At 33.7% G+C, this 18,312-nt stretch overlaps 1 protein-coding gene across 1 annotated transcript; it reads left to right on the top strand.

The window, feature by feature from the left end:
• The first annotated feature begins 822 nt into the window (after window positions 1-822).
• On the top strand, window positions 823-17,854 carry LOC131951354 (serine/threonine-protein kinase TBK1). Its single transcript, XM_059313727.1, has 19 exons — window positions 823-947; window positions 3,040-3,242; window positions 3,429-3,569; window positions 3,727-3,856; window positions 4,460-4,550; window positions 4,846-4,936; window positions 5,120-5,277; window positions 5,546-5,656; window positions 6,087-6,266; window positions 7,240-7,439; window positions 7,665-7,815; window positions 8,169-8,412; window positions 8,933-9,042; window positions 9,342-9,458; window positions 9,899-10,000; window positions 11,483-11,579; window positions 13,204-13,364; window positions 14,481-14,552; window positions 15,451-17,854. The coding sequence occupies exons 2-19, from the start codon at window positions 3,150-3,152 to the stop codon at window positions 15,506-15,508; spliced, it is 2,307 nt and encodes a 768-aa protein (XP_059169710.1). The 5' UTR covers window positions 823-947; window positions 3,040-3,149; the 3' UTR covers window positions 15,509-17,854.
• Window positions 17,855-18,312: the final 458 nt, after the last annotated feature.

The following is an 18,312-nucleotide window of genomic DNA, read 5'->3' as shown; positions in this document are numbered from 1 at the left end:
AGTGGAACGTCCCTGAGTCCACCCAACTCTGATGGCTACCTAACTCACGTTAGGGAAAGTAAAGGCGGTTGGGCATAGTGCTGACCACATTATCCCTTTATATGCCAAGGTCAAGAAACATATGGACTCCACTTCATCTGCCAGACGGATCGTTAGGTCTAAAGAGGAATACATGTTCACTTGATTTTATATTAAACTTCACTAGTTGTATTTCTAAGGGAGCAAGCAAGCCTATGTAGGTTCATATATATATATATATATATATATATATATATATATATATATATATATATATATATAGCGTGCTAACAACAGAGAAAACAATACTACACCCAACTGTATTATTAACACTTAACAGACTAAAGATAAACATTGTTACTATTAAGTCTGCAGTAATAAAAGCTTATACACATATATGCATGCATATATTTAAATAATAGGCCTATGTAGGCTCACATATATATATATATATATATATATACATATATAAAATATAGGCGTAAACATTATATATAATATATATATATATATAAATATTTTAAATATACACTTTGTTTCTTTGGATGGGGGTGGGGTTGATACACCCAACCTAGCGACGCCACTGAGCATTCTATAGAATAGATTTTAAATCTATTGAGAACTAGTTGGAAAATGTCGTGGTTTAATAAATAAGCATAAAAGTGAAGCATTTAGACCCTTAGCTATATACATTTAGTTGATCTATATCTAGATGCGGTTAGGCTATTTTTGTGTAGACTAGGCCCCTAGATTCTAGATTGAGATTTTTCCGAAAGGGCTATTACTCTTGCAAATCGGAATTTCCGAGAAATGACGACACGGCCATGACAAATGTTGTGGTTCTGGATGAGATTCAGGTTGTCAGTCGTAGTGCAGAAATAGAAATGGATTATCGCTAAATCAAGCTTTTTAATAAATTTACCTTGAAGGTAAAACATAGTTTGGTTATCGCATATTTTGATATTAATGTTCAATTAGATCTAGAAATAAATAATCATTCTTTTTCTTGCCTTTTAATTTTTAAGTTAATGTTTTTTGGTTGTGTTTTCTGAGTTTTTCTTAATTTTTGCTCTCTGAACTCTGGCTTGTGACTAGGTAGACATTAAGTTAACTATAATTAGTATTAATTAGACGTCTAGATCTTGATCTATACTACTAGATCTAACTATCTATAGAATAGAACTAGATCTAGTAATGAATCTATAGTAATGATTCAATTACTCAATGAGTCAATGAGTCTCTTACTATTTTACTAATAAATTTAATAAATGATTAAAATTCAAAAAAGCTGGCTGCTAAAATCTAGTAACTAGTTGTGTTAGAAGATTACATTTTTAATAAAAATGTAATCTTCTAACACAACTAGTTACTAGATTTAGCAGCCAGCTCCTTGATCTAGAATAAACTCTGCTAGACTTAGAGAGTAACACTAGTAACAGTACTAACAGTACAGACTCTAACACAACAGTAGACTACAGATTCTAGATAATACTTTCTAGCTATGATATATTAATTAATAATTATGTAATCTATCGTTTTATCGTCCGAAACTAGTAATGTGAAAAAAGGTGATTCATTAAATTTTAGCAATAATTTAACATTTTTTGGGTTTATGTTTGTTTCGAAAGTTACAAAAATGTTTCAAAGTTTCATTCATGTACCATACCTGTTTTTAAACAATTGTATTAAAACTTTTCAGTAATAAATAAAGACTAGCGATGTTTTTTCAGATGCAACCAAGCTCATTTACTTTAGCAGCCATATGCTTTACTTCTTTTGGTAAAATTTAAAAGTTAGAGATTCAGGGGAAACCACTCTAATTTACAGATGGCAGCTGTTTATATATTATATAGCAAATCTTGCTCGCAAACACTGTTGTTTAAAGTTAATGTCTGGCGTATATTGATATATTTAGCCATTGGTTTTGGTTTATTATTCAGTTATCTATAACATTTGACATAAATATATCACAACTTTTTTTCACATTACTAGCCTCGGCTGATTTTACGCACCTAAATCGATAGATTACCATAAATTATATAATATATAGTCTAGTTTGAATCCATTAGATATTTGCTTCCATTTTGAGTCATGTGAATTTCACAATTTTTTTGTTTGCTGTTATTCCTGAAAAAGTGACTACTTTACTTTTATCTTCTCTCTATATATAATTCTCTTCTTGGAGACCATAGAAAACACCGAACTGTAAGCGCACTCCCTACCACCCCCACCCCTACATGGTCTGGTGAGCTGTGGTTCATGCTAAATGTTTACAATTGTAAAGCTGGGTTTAGTGACGGCTATTAGGGGCAGAACATTTTGTTTGAAACGATTTTAAAGTTAGGGGAGGTAACTAAGAGGAGTTTGCTTTCATGGGGGGGGGGGGGGGTTAGGGGAAAGGAGGGGGGTTATCGTCCTTAACGAGCTACTGATAGTGTTTTAAAGCAAATATTTTTAGTGGCAGCATTGGTACTGTCGAATTCACAAATTATAATTACTGAAAAGTAGAAAATAAAACAACTAATTAGCGGCGTATGATACGCTGCGGGTCGGCTTGTTATAACAATATAAATTGTATAGCCTAATTGTAATTTCTTCTCTCTTGATACCTGATAACTAGCATATTTGTAGAGAGAAAAAAGTAACATCCCCTGTACTGGCAATGTTTAGAGAGAACAAAACTTCTGAACATTGCGATGGAAACAATAATAAATAACAAATGATTTGAAGGAACATGCTATTTTGCCTGATATTTTTGTTTTTATTAATTTAAAAATGGTAATTGGATTATGACCTACCAAACTTAAGGATGCATAATTATTAATTGCAAAAACATTTCTTAATTAATCCTTTATGTATCAGAAATGAGCATATTATTAGAGCTATTCCTAGTCAACTGGGTATAGCATGATTTAATTTATTGTGTAATTATTTGTAAATTGCAATAATTTATATTTAAAAAAAACAAACATTTTTTAAATTTCTAATAAATTGGGATAATTTATATATTGTTTTTATTAGGTGTGATTATTATTTTGGAGACACGTTTGAATGGGTGCCTTCATGTACAGTCACTGAGAAGTTCTATAGTGCTGACTAGCAGGTATTCTGTTCACTGAATAACAAACAAGATGAGTATAAGAGGATCTCAGACCTTTGTGTGGGACACAAATAAAATGCTTGGCCAGGGGGCAACCAGCATGGTTTACATGGGGAGAAATAAGGTAAATAATTGGCTTCAGTGATTGTAATAATAGTTTAGAATAATTGGCTCTAGTCAATAACTCAACGTCTGTGACTAAAACAGCATTCATCATAAAAAATGCATTATTTTATTTTTATTTCTAAGGTTTGTGGTGTATTTGATTGAAATTTCAGTTAGAATATTTTATTAATGTAAATTGTTTCAGAAAACTGGGGATGAAGTGGCAGTGAAAGTTTTTAACCCGCAGAGCTATCATAGGCCCTTTCCAGTGCAAATGAGGGAGTTTGAAGTGATGAGGAAACTAAGCCATGACAACATTGTTAAGCTTTTAGCTATTGAAGAGGAGGTAATGATGACAATGTGGGAAAAATTAAAATAGAAGATATACTTAACTACGTATATCCTCTATTTTAACTAGCTATCAGACTTTTTGTTATGTGCATTGTTATGTCAATGTTCGTCTCTCAGTTTTTCAAAAACTGTTTATTTTTTTATCCAACAAGCTACCAAGTCGTGCCAAAGTTATTGTCATGGAGTACTGCACCCATGGCAGCCTTTACAATTTGTTGGATTTGCCGGAAAACAATTTTGGTCTTTCAGAGGAAGAGTTTGTCAATGTTCTTAAGCAAGTCAGTAAGTAAACACTTGTGTGCAACCACTGGATACCTGGTGGAAGAGAAATAAAGTTTTGAAATGTTTTTAATAATATAATAAATGTTTTACTGTTATTAAAAGCTTTTTAAAAATATGTCTTTTACTTTACAATTTTAAAGTTTTTTGTTTCCTTCTTTGTTCGAAACTGAAATATTGAAGGGGATTACCATCAACAAAATTAAGCATTACATGTCAACATGTTATATACCATATGACCTGTTGACTCCGACTTCAGTCTCTATTTCGTCCTGGATTTGCTCCAGCCTTTGTCCACCCAAGAATAGTCTGAATGGCAGCGGTTGTTTGATTTTGGAGTTTTCTCTCCTAGATGGGTTGTTGTTCCTAGTTAATTAATGACCCTCATCTTACAGGGGTCCAAACTTGGGACCTTTAGAACATTCACTTTTTGGGTAGAGCAAAAGGTCCTGTAGTATGGACATTAGCTTAATAATATTAAGATGAGTTTGGTTTAAAATATAAAATCACCTTTTCAAAGTAGATGTTTTTGCTACCATTATGTTTTTAAAGCACAAAAATTATTACTTGAATCATGGTTAAAAATTTCAAACCATCTTTTTAAAGCTGCTGGAGTGAAACATTTGAGAGATCAGGACATCATCCACAGGGACATCAAACCAGGAAACATTCTGAGATCTGTGGCACCCGATGGCACGTAAGCAAAACTTTTCTTGTTTCCTTGCTTGAGATTTTTCATATGGGATTTTATCATTTTATTGCGTATTTAATTTTTGACTGTGCAAAGAAAAGGGAAAACCAGAAAAGTAAGCTTTTATCAAGAATTACACAAAACTAGCTAATTCATATTCATTAATGTAGTACAATGTAAAAGTCATTTTGATGTTTTCTTTAAAAAGAACCTCCCCCCCTCCCCCAAAGAAGTACCTATTAAACTAATTACAGTTTCACTTGTACAGAAAGAATCTTCAGAATTCCTTCTCCTTTTTCAGATCTGTATTTAAACTAACAGATTTTGGAGCTGCCAGAGAACTTCAGCAAGATGAAGAGTTTGCTTCTCTTTATGGGACAGATGAATATTTGGTAGGTATAACATGTCAATAGCCCAGTTTACATAGTTAAATGCTGTGTCAACCACTGCATTTTAGTTTTAACTACATATTAATTTTACACAAAAAATTGTAATTGAAATGTAAAAAGTGTAATGATTTCTTTACTGCCTACTCTTGCATATAATTCTGATAACACCTTCAATTGCTCTTACAGCATCCTGATATGTATGAAAGAGCTGTGTTAAGGAGGCCCTTAGGCCAGCACTTTGGTGTTTATGTTGATCTGTGGAGTCTTGGCGTGACCTTCTACCACGCTGCCACTGGGAACTTGCCTTTCAGACCCTACGGTGGACGACGGAATAAAGAAACCATGTAAGTTGCCATATTAATATTTTATGATCAAACATCGCACACAAAAATAAATAAAAAGGAAACCAAAGGCCAAATTATGAGCCTATAACATTGCTCTATATCACCCACCCCCAATTCATATAACAACATAACAAAGTGATCAATTACACCCTTTACCTTTTTCTTGTTATATATTATGAGCATGATGATAGTTGTTAAAAACATGAAATAGATAAAGATGGTGAAGTGTTCGCTCAAAGCTAAAATGACTAAAAATGTATTGTACCAGGCACATGATCACAGCCAAGAAAGAGCATGGAATTATTTCTGGTGTTCAAGAGCAACAAAATGGACCAATCAGATGGGAGAGAGATCTACCTCTTACATGCAGACTGTCAAAGTAATTACAGCATTTGCATTGGCTAGAAATTATATAAAGCTTTTACTGCTTACATTTATGAGGGTAAAGAAAGCTTAACTTGAGCTCTCCATTTGTGAAAGTAAATAAAGTTTCTGTTACCTGAACTTGTCATTTTCTGAGTGTAAAAAAGAGTGCTATATTGTAATATTATTAGTAAACAGCAGCCTTAGAAACAGTGTCAGAAAATTATGCATGGTATATTAGGGTTGTTAAACATTTTGTTTGGTTTTAATCCAAGGGATTTAATTTACTGATCCAATTGTATTTTATTTTTAACATAGGTTATTGAATTTATTGATTAAATTCTGTTATGTTTTTAACAGGGGATTGAAGTTGCTGATAAAATTATAATTGTTTTTAACACAGGAGATTGAAGTTAGTGATAAAATTATAATTGTTTTTAACACAGAGGGTTGAAGCTACTGATCACTCCATTCTTGGCCGACCTGTTGGAGAAGGACCAAGCAAAGACAATCACTTTTGATGAATACTTTTCTAAAGTTCACGACATAACTTCACGCATTCCCTACGATGTGTTCTGCCCAACCACATTCTCACTCATCACAGTCTACACAAGACTAAAGGATGAGTAAGTATTTTTCTCCATACTTATAACACATACAATTCTGTATCTAACAGATAACTTTATCTAACAAATAACTGTAATGAATATATTTAAGTTTATTAGTTAGGGTCTGCAAGTGCAGTTTCTCTAGTGTCCTTAATAAATCTTATGTTAAACAAACAATATGAATTCAATAAAGTTTAAAATTTGATACAACTACAACCTTAATAAATCTTATGATAAACAAACAATATGAATTCAATAAAGATTAAAAATGTAAGACAGCCACAGCCTTAATAAATCCTATGATAAACAAACAATATGAATTCACTAAAGAATAAAAATGTAATACAACTACAACCTTAATAAATCTTATGATAAACAAACAATATGAATTCACTAAAGAATAAAAATGTAATACAACTACAACCTTAATAAATCTTTTGATAAACAAACAATATGAATTCAATAAAGATTAAAAATGTAATACAATTACAACCTTAATAAATCTTATGATAAACAAACAATATGAATTCAATAAGGAATAAAAATGTAATACAGCTATAACCCTGCAAAAGTTTTCAATCCTTAAATAATTTATTTAATATCGTTTAGTTTAAAACATTTTTTTAGTGAAGCTAATCTGATACTTTATGTAGAGTTAACTAAAGGATTTATTTAAACCTGACAAAGCAGTGTTTTATTTAGGAATCATGATGCCAGCCCAATAACCCACCCTTTCTTGCTTTATTAATTTAACTTAACATCCTAACAACTGTATATCAATAAATAGCAGTTTGAAGAACCACGGCAATACAATTTTTATTTTTTGTTTTTACACTATATTTTGCATTTGATTTAGAACAAATTACACGTCACCTCAACCACTAAATGTATCAAAGGGATTAAGGAGTTGGTATATGTAAATTTAATGTGCTGCCAAGATGTGCGTCATTATTCTACCCACGTGGTGAATAATCTTGTTTTACCTGTGTAGCATGTCCCAGCTTCGCCAACTGATCACAGAACAGACAGACATACCTGGTGGTGCCCAGCTGCTGCTGCATGATGGGAAGGTTCTGACCCATGAGTCCAGAGACCCTGTGTCCAAGTACCTGAAGCACATCACACCAGACAACCCCATCTTTGTCTTCAACAAACTGCCAGAATTCAAGAAGTTTGTCAAGCCTGTGTATGGTAAGTAACTCTCTGATATTGAAGGTATTAAAAAACTAATTCACTAGAACTAAAAGTAGCTTTCTGCCTTAGTAATTAGATAGCAAAATTTAAAAACCCAAAGCTTGACATTTCAGTTTTAAGGTAAACTAATCAACAGTGCTGGTTAAACTAAAAAAATATTAATCATGTATCTATTGGTATATTAACGTATATTAACTTGTAATGCAATGTAATGGCTTGCAGGCTTATTCAAGGACATACCAACAGAAACCAATGTGGCTAATGACTATCCCCTTGCAAAGAAAAACTTTGCAGCTCTCTACTCTGTGAGAAATGCTGTAAAAAAACTGGTTCACAATGACATGTTGGTCACCAAGGCAGTCAAGATGTACAGGTAATTAGATTACTTTTTCCCATTACCGTGTTCACAGTGATATAATAATAAAGGCTGATGCAGGTAATTAGATCCCTTTTTCCCACAACTGTGTTCACAGTGATATAATAATAAAGGCTGATTCCGGTAATTAGATCACTTTTTCCCAAAACCTTGATCACAGTGACTTAAATTACAAAAGCTCATACATGTTATTAGATCACTTTTTTCCAAAACCTTGATCACAGTGACTTAACAACAAAAGCTCACACATGTTATTAGATCACTTTTCCCCTAAGCCTTGTAAATATTGACTGTTAACAAAGGCTGATAACAGTATGAAGACATCACCCTTACACTTGTTATGTCTCCAGCAACTATGTGCATGAAAAAAGTAGCCACCTAGAGCACACAACCTTCCATGTGACCCGCCTGTGTACTGACACCAAAGCCTGGATAGAGCAGCTGTTTGCCTCAGTTGGCCTGCAGGTGGGCATGTTCAGGGCCCTGGCCAACAGCGGCCTCAAGGCAAAGGTCACTGATGTGGTCAGCCAAGTCAACATGCTGCAAACTGTCCACCAGACAGGCAAGAGGGAGTGTTTACAGATTAATTCAACGGTAAGAGAGCTTGGACTTATGGCTGGTCATATTTGTTGAAATTTAATGGCTAGAAACCAAGATTTTCTGTCTAGGCAGTGTTTTAAATTAAATGGCTAGAGACCAAGATTTTCTGTCTAGACAAGTGTTTTAAATTAAATGGCTTAGAGACCATAATTTCTGTCTAGACAGTGTTTTAAATTAAATGGCTAGAGACCAAGATTTTCTGTCTAGACAGTGTTTTAAATAAAATGGCTAGAGACCAAGATTTTCTGACTAGACAATGTTTTAAATTAAATGTCTAGAGACCATGATTTCTGTCTAGACATTGTTAGAAATCAAAAGAAAAAAATATTTTGAAAACCAACACACACTTTTAAATAAATTGCAAATGTAAGCATTTTGGTAATATTTTTTATGTTGTTGTAAATCTTCGAGTCCTCAACTTGTTAACTGTAAATTAAAAAAACAATACAATTTTATCTAGTTTTATGAGGTTTGAAGGATGATAAAAAATGTTTTTTTAAAAAAAATGTAACAGCTACAAACAAAACTAGACAAGGCCACAGAACTTCTCCAGTTAATAAAAAGTGGGCACATCATTGATTCTGACTGGGACCCCAGTAAAGGCTGTATGCCAGCAGATCGTTGGTTTGTTATTTTCTTTCATTGACTCTCTAGACCTTAAATATGTACTATGCTTTCTTTATTAAAATTTTTGAAAAATAAAATACTTTGATATACACTCTAATAATAAATAATTTACTGTAAAACTACTTTAAAAAAATCAGCATTAATTTAAGCTGTTTATAAATGAATATATCTAAAACTGCATTTAAAAAAAAATAATTAAATTCTTGCTTGGCTTAACACTACCTAAATTACTGAATTAGTTTTGTTAATTGGAGGTTGATGTGATGCTATAGCAACTGTTCTTTGTCTCTGTACAGTATTGAAAAGATTGATAACATGATCCAGCGAGTTCAAAAAATCCTCAACTCTTTTCGTGAAGACCGATCTAAAGTCACCCTAAATAACAATGATGAACAGATACACAGATTTGATAAGTAAGTTCTTAATTGGAATAGTTTAATTGCTCTTAGTAAATGATTATTAGCTTATACATGGTAGATTTAATTGTTTAATAGGTTAAAGTAACTCTGCTATATAATGTGATGAGATATTAACTTTTTATATTCTGGTCTTAAAGCAAAAGTTATACTAAGGAAGTAGTTTTAACACAGAGTTGATTAAATTCTGCACTTTGGGATGGTTCTTTAATGTTTTTGTTATTGATGTGAAGTCTATACAAAAACTTTTGGGGAGTAACTTTATAACATGGCTAAACTAGGTCCACAATTTCTTTTAGTTCTTTTACCACACTAAGGTCATGACAAAAACCATTGTTTACCTACTGCAACTCAACAACCATTTGTTTACCCTCTGTAACCTAGCAACCATTTGTTTTCCCACTGTAACCTAGCAACCATTTGTTTACCTCCCACAGAAACAAGATGAAGGAGCTGTGTATTACAGCCACAACACTGGTGGATGATGACTGCACTAAGAATGCTCAGCAACTGTTTGTGGCCTTTAGACAGTTTTACGCGTGAGATATTTGTTACAGCATGCCATAGACAGGTCTTTTGTTAGATGGGGACAGGTCTTTGTGAGATGGTGGACAGGTCTTTGTGAGATCGTGGACAGGTCTTTGTGAGATGGTGGACAGGTCTTTGTGAGATGGTGGACAGGTCTTTGTGAGGTGGTGGACAGGTCTTTGTGATATGGTGGACAGGTCTTTGTGAGATGGTGGACAGGTCTTTGTGAGGTGGTGGACAGGTCTTTGTGAGATGGTGGACAGGATGGTGGACAGGTCTTTGTGAGGTGGTGGACAGGTCTTTGTGAGATGGTGGACAGGATGGTGGACAGGTCTTTGTGAGATGGTGGACAGGATGGTGGACAGGTCTTTGTGAGATGGTGGACAGGTCTTTGTGAGATTTTGGACAGGTCTTTGTGAGATTTTGGACAGGTCTTTGTGAGATGGTGGACAGGTCTTTGTGAGATGGTGGACAGGTCTTTGTGAGATGGTGGACAGGTCTTTGTGAGATGGTGGACAGGTCTTTGTGAGGTGGTGGACAGGTCTTTGTGAGATGGTGGACAGGTCTTTGTGAGGTGGTGGACAGGTCTTTGTGAGATGGTGGACAGGTCTTTGTGAGATGGTGGACAGGTCTTTGTGAGATGGTGGACAGGTCTTTGTGAGATGGTGGACAGGTCTTTGTGAGATGGTGGACAGGTCTTTGTGAGATGGTGGACAGGTCTTTGTGAGATGGTGGACAGGTCTTTGTGAGATGGTGGACAGGATGGTGGACAGGTCTTTGTGAGATGGTGGACAGGTTTTTGTGAGATGGTGGACAGGTCTTTGTGAGATGGTGGACAGGTCTTTGTGAGGTGGTGGACAGGTCTTTGTGAGATGGTGGACAGGTTTTTGTGAGATGGTGGACAGGTCTTTGTGAGATGGTGGACAGGTCTTTGTGAGGTGGTGGACAGGTCTTTGTGAGGTGGTGGACAGGTCTTTGTGAGATGGTGGACAGGTCTTTGTGAGGTGGTGGACAGGTCTTTGTGAGATGGTGGACAGGATGGTGGACAGGATGGTGGACAGGTCTTTGTGAGGTGGTGGACAGGTCTTTGTGAGATGGTGGACAGGTCTTTGTGAGATGGTGGACAGGTCTTTGTGAGATGGTGGACAGGTCTTTGTGAGATGGTGGACAGGTCTTTGTGAGATGGTGGACAGGTCTTTGTGAGGTGGTGGACAGGTCTTTGTGAGATGGTGGACAGGATGGTGGACAGGTCTTTGTGAGATGGTGGACAGGTCTTTGTGAGATGGTGGACAGGTCTTTGTGAGATGGTGGACAGGATGGTGGACAGGTCTTTGTGAGATGGTGGACAGGTCTTTGTGAGATAGTGGACAGGTCTTTGTGAGATGGTGGACAGGTCTTTGTGAGATGGTGGACAGGTCTTTGTGAGATGGTGGACAGGTCTTTGTTAGCTAAACAAATTCTTGCTTGACTGATCCGATCTTTTTGTTTTCCAGCAAAGCTGTCCAGATTCATGACTCTGGGGAAAGGCTGGAAGGAATCATAACAGAGGTGGTGAATGACCAGGGAAGGCTTGTGGGAAAACTTAAAGGGGTAATCAATGGTTATATCTCAATAGTTATTGTATTCATGTATCTCTAACTTAAAGGGGTAATCAATAGTTACTGTATTCATGTATCTCTAACTTAAAGGGGTAATCAATAGTTATTGTATTCATGTATCTCTAACTTAGGGGTAATCAATAGTTATTGTATTCATGTATCTCAATCTTAGGGGTAATCAATAGTTATTGTATTCATGTATCTCAAACTTAGGGGTAATCAATAGTTATTGTATTCATGTATCTCTAACTTAAAGGGGTAATCAATAGTTATTGTATTCATGTATCTCTAACTTAAAGGGGTAATCAATAGTTATTGTATTCATGTATCTCTAACTTAAAGGGGTAATCAATAGTTATTGTATTCATGTATCTCTAACTTAAAGGGGTAATCAATAGTTATTGTATTCATGTATCTCTAACTTAAAGGGGTAATCTATAGTTATTGTATTCATGTATTTCAAACTTAGGGGTAATCAATAGTTCTTGTATTCATGTATCTCAATCTTAGGGGTAATCAATAGTTATTGTATTCATGTATCTCAATCTTAGGGGTAATCAATAGTTATTGTATTCATGTATCTCAAACTTAGGGGTAATCAATAGTTATTGTATTCATGTATCTCTAACTTAAAGGGGTAATCAATAGTTATTGTATTCATGTATCTCTAACTTAAAGGGGTAATCAATAGTTATTGTATTCATGTATCTCTAACTTAAAGGGGTAATCAATAGTTATTGTATTCATGTATCTCTAACTTAAAGGGGTAATCAATAGTTATTGTATTCATGTATCTCTAACTTAAAGGGGTAATCTATAGTTATTGTATTCATGTATTTCAAACTTAGGGGTAATCAATAGTTATTGTATTCATGTATCTCAATCTTAGGGGTAATCAATAGTTATTGTATTCATCTATCTCAAACTTAGGGGTAATCAATAGTTATTGTATTCATGTATCTCAAACTTAAAGGGGTAATCAATAGTTATTGTATTCATCTATCTCAATCTTAGGGGTAATCAATAGTTATTGTATTCATCTATCTCAAACTTAGGGGTAATCAATAGTTATTGTATTCATATATCTCGAAATTAAAGGGGTAACCAATAGTTATTGTATTCATGTATCTCGAAATTAAAGGGGTAACCAATAGTTATTGTATTCATGTATCTCAATCTTAAAGGGGTAACCAATAGTTATTGTATTCATGTATCTCTAACTTAAAGGGGTAATCAATAGTTACTGTATTCATGTATCTCAAACTTAAAAGGGTAATCAGGAGCTTTAGTATTCATCTATCTCTTCCATCTGTTTTTTTTTTATCATTGAGGTATAAACAAAAAGAGAAATCACTTTAACTACCTCTGCCTATACAATTATAGAAACATGACATTGTCATTTGTAATGTTATCAACTCAAGGAAATATTAACTCATCTCTGTTGATTGAACTATATTTGCGAAGAATTTCTAAAAGCAGTTTTTTTTTCTGTTCACTTGTACAAATTCAAGAAATATTGCATGTAGTGAAGGTGTTAAGTTTCTTAGTGTAATCCCATTGTGTATTGTAAAACAATGATAAACAGCTTGGTATTTTGTGTGGTTGTCTGTCCTCAGTCAGGGAAACAGTGCCTGGCCCTGACAGAGAACTGCCTGACAGCCCTAGGGCAGACCACCATCAGCAACGGGGACCTGACAGAGCAGCTGGACAACGCTGCACCTTCTGATGTTAACTCAACTGGGAGTAGGAAGGAGAGGTTGGACAGTGTCCTCGATAGGTAAACTATACACTTGTTACTTACACAACTGGGAGTAGGAAGGAAAGGTTGGACAGTGTCCTTGATAGGTAAACTATACACTTGTTACTTACACAACTGGGAGTGATAGGTAAACTATACACTTGTTACTTACAGCTGAACATTACATTACACTTTTAGATGACATTTCTACATTACATTACATAACATTTCTACATTACATGACATTTCTACATTACATGACATTTCTACATTACATGACATTTCTACATTACATGACATTTCTACATAACATTACATCTATACATAACATTATACTTGCACATTATGTTACATGACACTTGTAGATTATCTTACACCTGTAAATTTTTATTTTTGAGTAAAGGCGAATTGTGCTGGCCACATAATGCCCTCATATGCAGAGGACAAAGACACCATCCGTTTATGGCTGGCTACATACTAATATAAATATACAAAACACAAATTCTGTAAACCATCATCGTCAGTAATTTTATTTTCTTTACTTCTGTTTACAGTCAACAAAACACAAATTCTGTAAACCATCATCGTCAGTAATTTTATTTCTTTACTTCTGTTTACAGTCAACAAAACACAAATTCTGTAAACCATCATCGTCAGTAATTTTATTTTCTTTACTTCTGTTTACAGTCAACAAAACACAAATTCTGTAAACCATCATCGTCAGTAATTTTATTTTCTTTACTTCTGTTTACAGTCAACAAAACACAAATTCTGTAAATCATCATCGTCAGTAATTTTATTTTCTTTACTTCTGTTTACAGTCAACAAAACACAAATTCTGTAAATCATCATCGTCAGTAATTTTATTTTTTTTACTTCTGTTTACAGTCAACAAAACACAAATTCTGTAAACCATCATCGTCAGTAATTTTATTTTCTTTACTTCTGTTTACAGTCAACAAAACACAAATTCTGTAAATCATCATCATCAGTAATTTTATTTTTTTACTTCTGTTTACAGTCAACAAAACACAAATTCTGTAAATCATCATCGTCAGTAATTTTATTTTCTTTACTTGTGTTTACAGTCAACAAAACACAAATTCTGTAAACCATCATCGTCAGTAATTTTATTTTCTTTACTTCTGTTTACAGTCTACAAAACACCAGGTCATCTTTGGAGGAAGTTCGTGCTTTAATCACAGAAAACACTAGTCTAATGGAGAGGTCAGTTTTTGTCTGAACACACCTTCCTATGTTGATGTTTAGTACACTAAGACTTGTCATATAATCCTCAGGTTTAGTACACTAAGACTTGTCAGATAATCCTCAGGTTTAGTACACTAAGACTTGTCAGATAATCCTCAGTTTTTAGTACACTAAGACTTGTCATATAACCTCAGGTTTAGTACACTAAGACTTGTCAGATAATCCTCAGGTTTAGTACACTAAGACTTGTCAGATAATCCTCAGGTTTAGTACACTAAGACTTGTCAGATAATCCTCAGTTTATAGTACACTAAGACTTGTCATATAATCCTCAGGTTTAGTACACTAAGACTTGTCAGATAATCCTCAGGTTTAGTACACTAAGACTTGTCAGATAATCCTCAGTTTTTAGTACACTAAGACTTGTCATATAATCCTCAGGTTTAGTACACTAAGACTTGTCCTATAATCCTCAGTTTTTATCACACTAAGGTCATATAATCCTCAGGTTTAGTACACTAAGACTTGTCCTATAATCCTCAGTTTTTATCACACTAAGGTCATATAATCCTCAGGTTTAGTACACTAAGATTTGTCTTATAATCCTCAGTTTTTAGTACACTAAGGTCATATAATCCTCAGGTTTAGTACTCTAAGATTTGTCATATAATCCTCAGGTTTAGTACACTAAGACTTGTCATATAATCCTCAGTTTTAGTACACCATAATTGTCATATAATCTTCAGGTTTAGTACACTAAGACTTGTCATATAATCCTCAGGTTTAGTACGCTAAGACTTGTCATATAATCCTCAGTTTTAGTACACTAAGGTCATATAATCCTCAGTTTTAGTACACCATAATTGTCCTATAATCCTCAGGTTTAGTACACTAAGATTTGTCCTATAATCCTCAGGTTTAGTACACTAGGAGAAACTTCAGAGGAGTACAAAGACTGGGAGCTGTTGTCATGACAACCTGGCATGAGCATGTCACATGACTAAAGTTAACCTTGTACTAGTGTTATGCTTAGTTATAAAACTCTTGTAGGTAGCCCTTCTAGGTGACTTTTCGAGGTGACTTTACAAACCTTATTGTTGGACTTCGAAAAACCTTTTTTTGTTGGATTTATATATGAACTTGTTAAGAATGTTGTATATAAACATTGCTGGCTTTTATGTTAATATTTACTGTATATACATTATTTTTATTTGTTGCGATGGCATACAGATTTTAAATATTTGATATAAAAACTGTTTACATGAAACTATTCTATGTTAATAAATTATTGTAAAGAAATGTTTGTTTTGATCTTTATAACTGATTTCTTCATCAGAGTTTAAGAAGTTGTTTTTAGGAAATGAATACAGATGTTAATTTGTTTGTAAATAATAAAAAACATTTGTGAATATCTGTATATATTTTGAATGGCAACAGAATTAAGAGAATTATCATTTTTTTTTAACCTTACATTGGAATTGAACAGTAATTTTAAAAACTTTTAAAAATGATGAATTAGTTTTGTTAAACTTGATTTAATGCATATCAATGAGGTCTTGGTTTTAAAAATAAATTTCATTTTTTTTTTGTTTCCTTGCTTTATTTGAAGTGCCAATATTCTCATACTTTAAAACAATGGTGGTGTACTATAAATAGAATTGTTCTTCTTCACCTGTACACATCTGTGTCAAGAGGACAGTCTGCCTAGGACTTTGGCTGGTGAACTTTGACCTTGAACATGTAATTGTAATAGATTATTGTAGTGTGGCTGTGATTAAGTCTGAATAAATTTTTGTCCTTGAATATCTCACATGTACCAAATTATTTTTATCTGTGATTTTTTTTTTATAGAAACCAAACTGCTATACATTGCATAGACCTAGTTATGGATAGATTTTAGAATTTATGATGGTAACTTATAGATAGATTTCAAAATAATTAATCATAAATTATTTATAGATTTCATAATAATAGATGGTAAATTATAGATAGATTTAATAATCGTTTATGATAAATTTTTCGTGATTTGAATTTACCTCACCAGAAATATGGTATTGAAACTAAGTAATACCTTAACTATGTTGCATGAACAAAATTACAGTTATATACTATATGCCCCTCTTCATAAGCAGTCAGGGTGGTATTAATTAACACAGTCATTAACAGTGTAATTCTCACATGCTAGCCATTTTTTTTTTCTAATGCTATCATCCTACGTCTCTGTCATTCTCCACGCCCCTCCCCCTCTTGATAGCCGAGAAATATTACTAAACAAATATGAATTAAAATGTGTCAACTGTGGCGTTTCTAGTTTTATGCTATTCTCAAATCTATTACAATTCTTTAGAAAAGGTATAATAAAATAATTTTTTAAAATATGCCAATGGTGTATTCTTATGTACAGTGGGATAATTGACAGGGGTGATTTTCCTGCCTCCACCATCTCATATTGTTTAGGTTTGTGTGGTAGCATTTAGTGTTAGCCATAGGGCTGGATTATAAAATGTATTGACATGTAAACATGTACTCAAGAGTTATTTACTGAGCAGCACAAAGACCATCTAATAATTCATTCACTACTTTGTTATAAATATCCTTCAAAGTTTTATATATATTTTTTAGAATAGATTTATAAGGTATGTTTAATTAAAACTGAACATCACATGCAAATAACTTGTTATTGGCACAATATTTTCAGCTTCATTTGTGTACAGCCTAGTATGTTTATTTAGGTTTGATTTAGTCCAGCAGTAATTGTTTCTGTTTTAATCATGTTCTTTCATTTAAAACGATAGTGTTCAACAAAATAACTTTGAGAATAGTTATTCATCTCCCTGTCCTGAATGAGAGTTGTTTCCCTTATTTCATCCTCCTCCCTCCCCTCTCCAAATAAAACTCCTGTTTGTCCCTAAAGATTTTTTAAAATACATAATAAATGGCTGTAGGAATTGTGAATATTTGAATTCGCTCATTTTGCTGATGTATCCATTTTTCTTTCAGTAATAAGTCTTTAGATCACATGCTAATTATATTTGATTTTGTAATCATATTTCAAGTCTAAGACCACAAAGTTTGATTTGTATAACATTTCTGTTTATAAACTGAAAAGGTATAAATCCCTGTGCTGAATCTTTGTTGCTAATAAGCAACATCAGCTACAACCTATTGAATCATTTGATCCCAATATGAGTGATTTAGCTGTAGGGAGCAACTAAGATGACTGGAGGAGACTGCAATAACAAGCAAACCATTAACAGTTCTATTGTATTGGTATGGATGTGTTTGGCTTATTCTATCCTACAATAAATGCAAATAACCAATATTTTAAACTGTTGTTCATTATTTTAAAAACCCTGATTTTGTTAAAGTATTGGCCAATCTTCTATTCAGAACAGGCTGGATGAACCCCCCCCCCCCCTCACCTTACTGTGACGTGATTAACCCCCTCCCCTACTTTAGTCAAATTGTTAGGGTCCGCTGTTGTTACAACCCACAAGATATGGATGTGCATTATTAACCAACCCCCTGCCTCATCCTCCAGAAATGAGATCCCACCTGTAATTATACTCTCAGTGGGTACTCTTGCCTAGGTTAGAGTTGTGACATTTGGTGTTTGACCAAAAGGTGTGGCACTATTACTGAATCATGAATTTCTAATGTTTGCTTACCACTCTTAACTACATTTCAACATTATTTTTTTTTTTGGAATACATTTGAAAGATCATTATCAACACACTTTCTTTGAATATATTAACAAATTAAAACAAAAAATACCTCA

Source organism: Physella acuta, unplaced genomic scaffold (genome assembly GCF_028476545.2).
Source record: "Physella acuta isolate Inbredline_101_S28 unplaced genomic scaffold, ASM2847654v3 ptg000808l, whole genome shotgun sequence".
In the NCBI taxonomy this organism is placed as follows: domain Eukaryota; kingdom Metazoa; phylum Mollusca; class Gastropoda; family Physidae; genus Physella; species Physella acuta.
This window is presented reverse-complemented; position numbering and strand designations above follow the sequence as displayed.

What these genes read in the sequence shown, in the direction of transcription:
- LOC131951354 (XM_059313727.1), top strand. Translation starts at nt 3,150, where the DNA reads ATGAGTATAAGAGGATCTCAGACCTTTGTGTGGGACACAAATAAAATG. An exon ending in TCTGTGGCACCCGATGGCAC is followed by an intron (nt 4,551 to 4,845) that starts GTAAGCAAAACT and finishes CTCCTTTTTCAG; the next exon opens with ATCTGTATTTAAACTAACAG. An exon ending in GTTTGTCAAGCCTGTGTATG is followed by an intron (nt 7,440 to 7,664) that starts GTAAGTAACTCT and finishes AATGGCTTGCAG; the next exon opens with GCTTATTCAAGGACATACCA.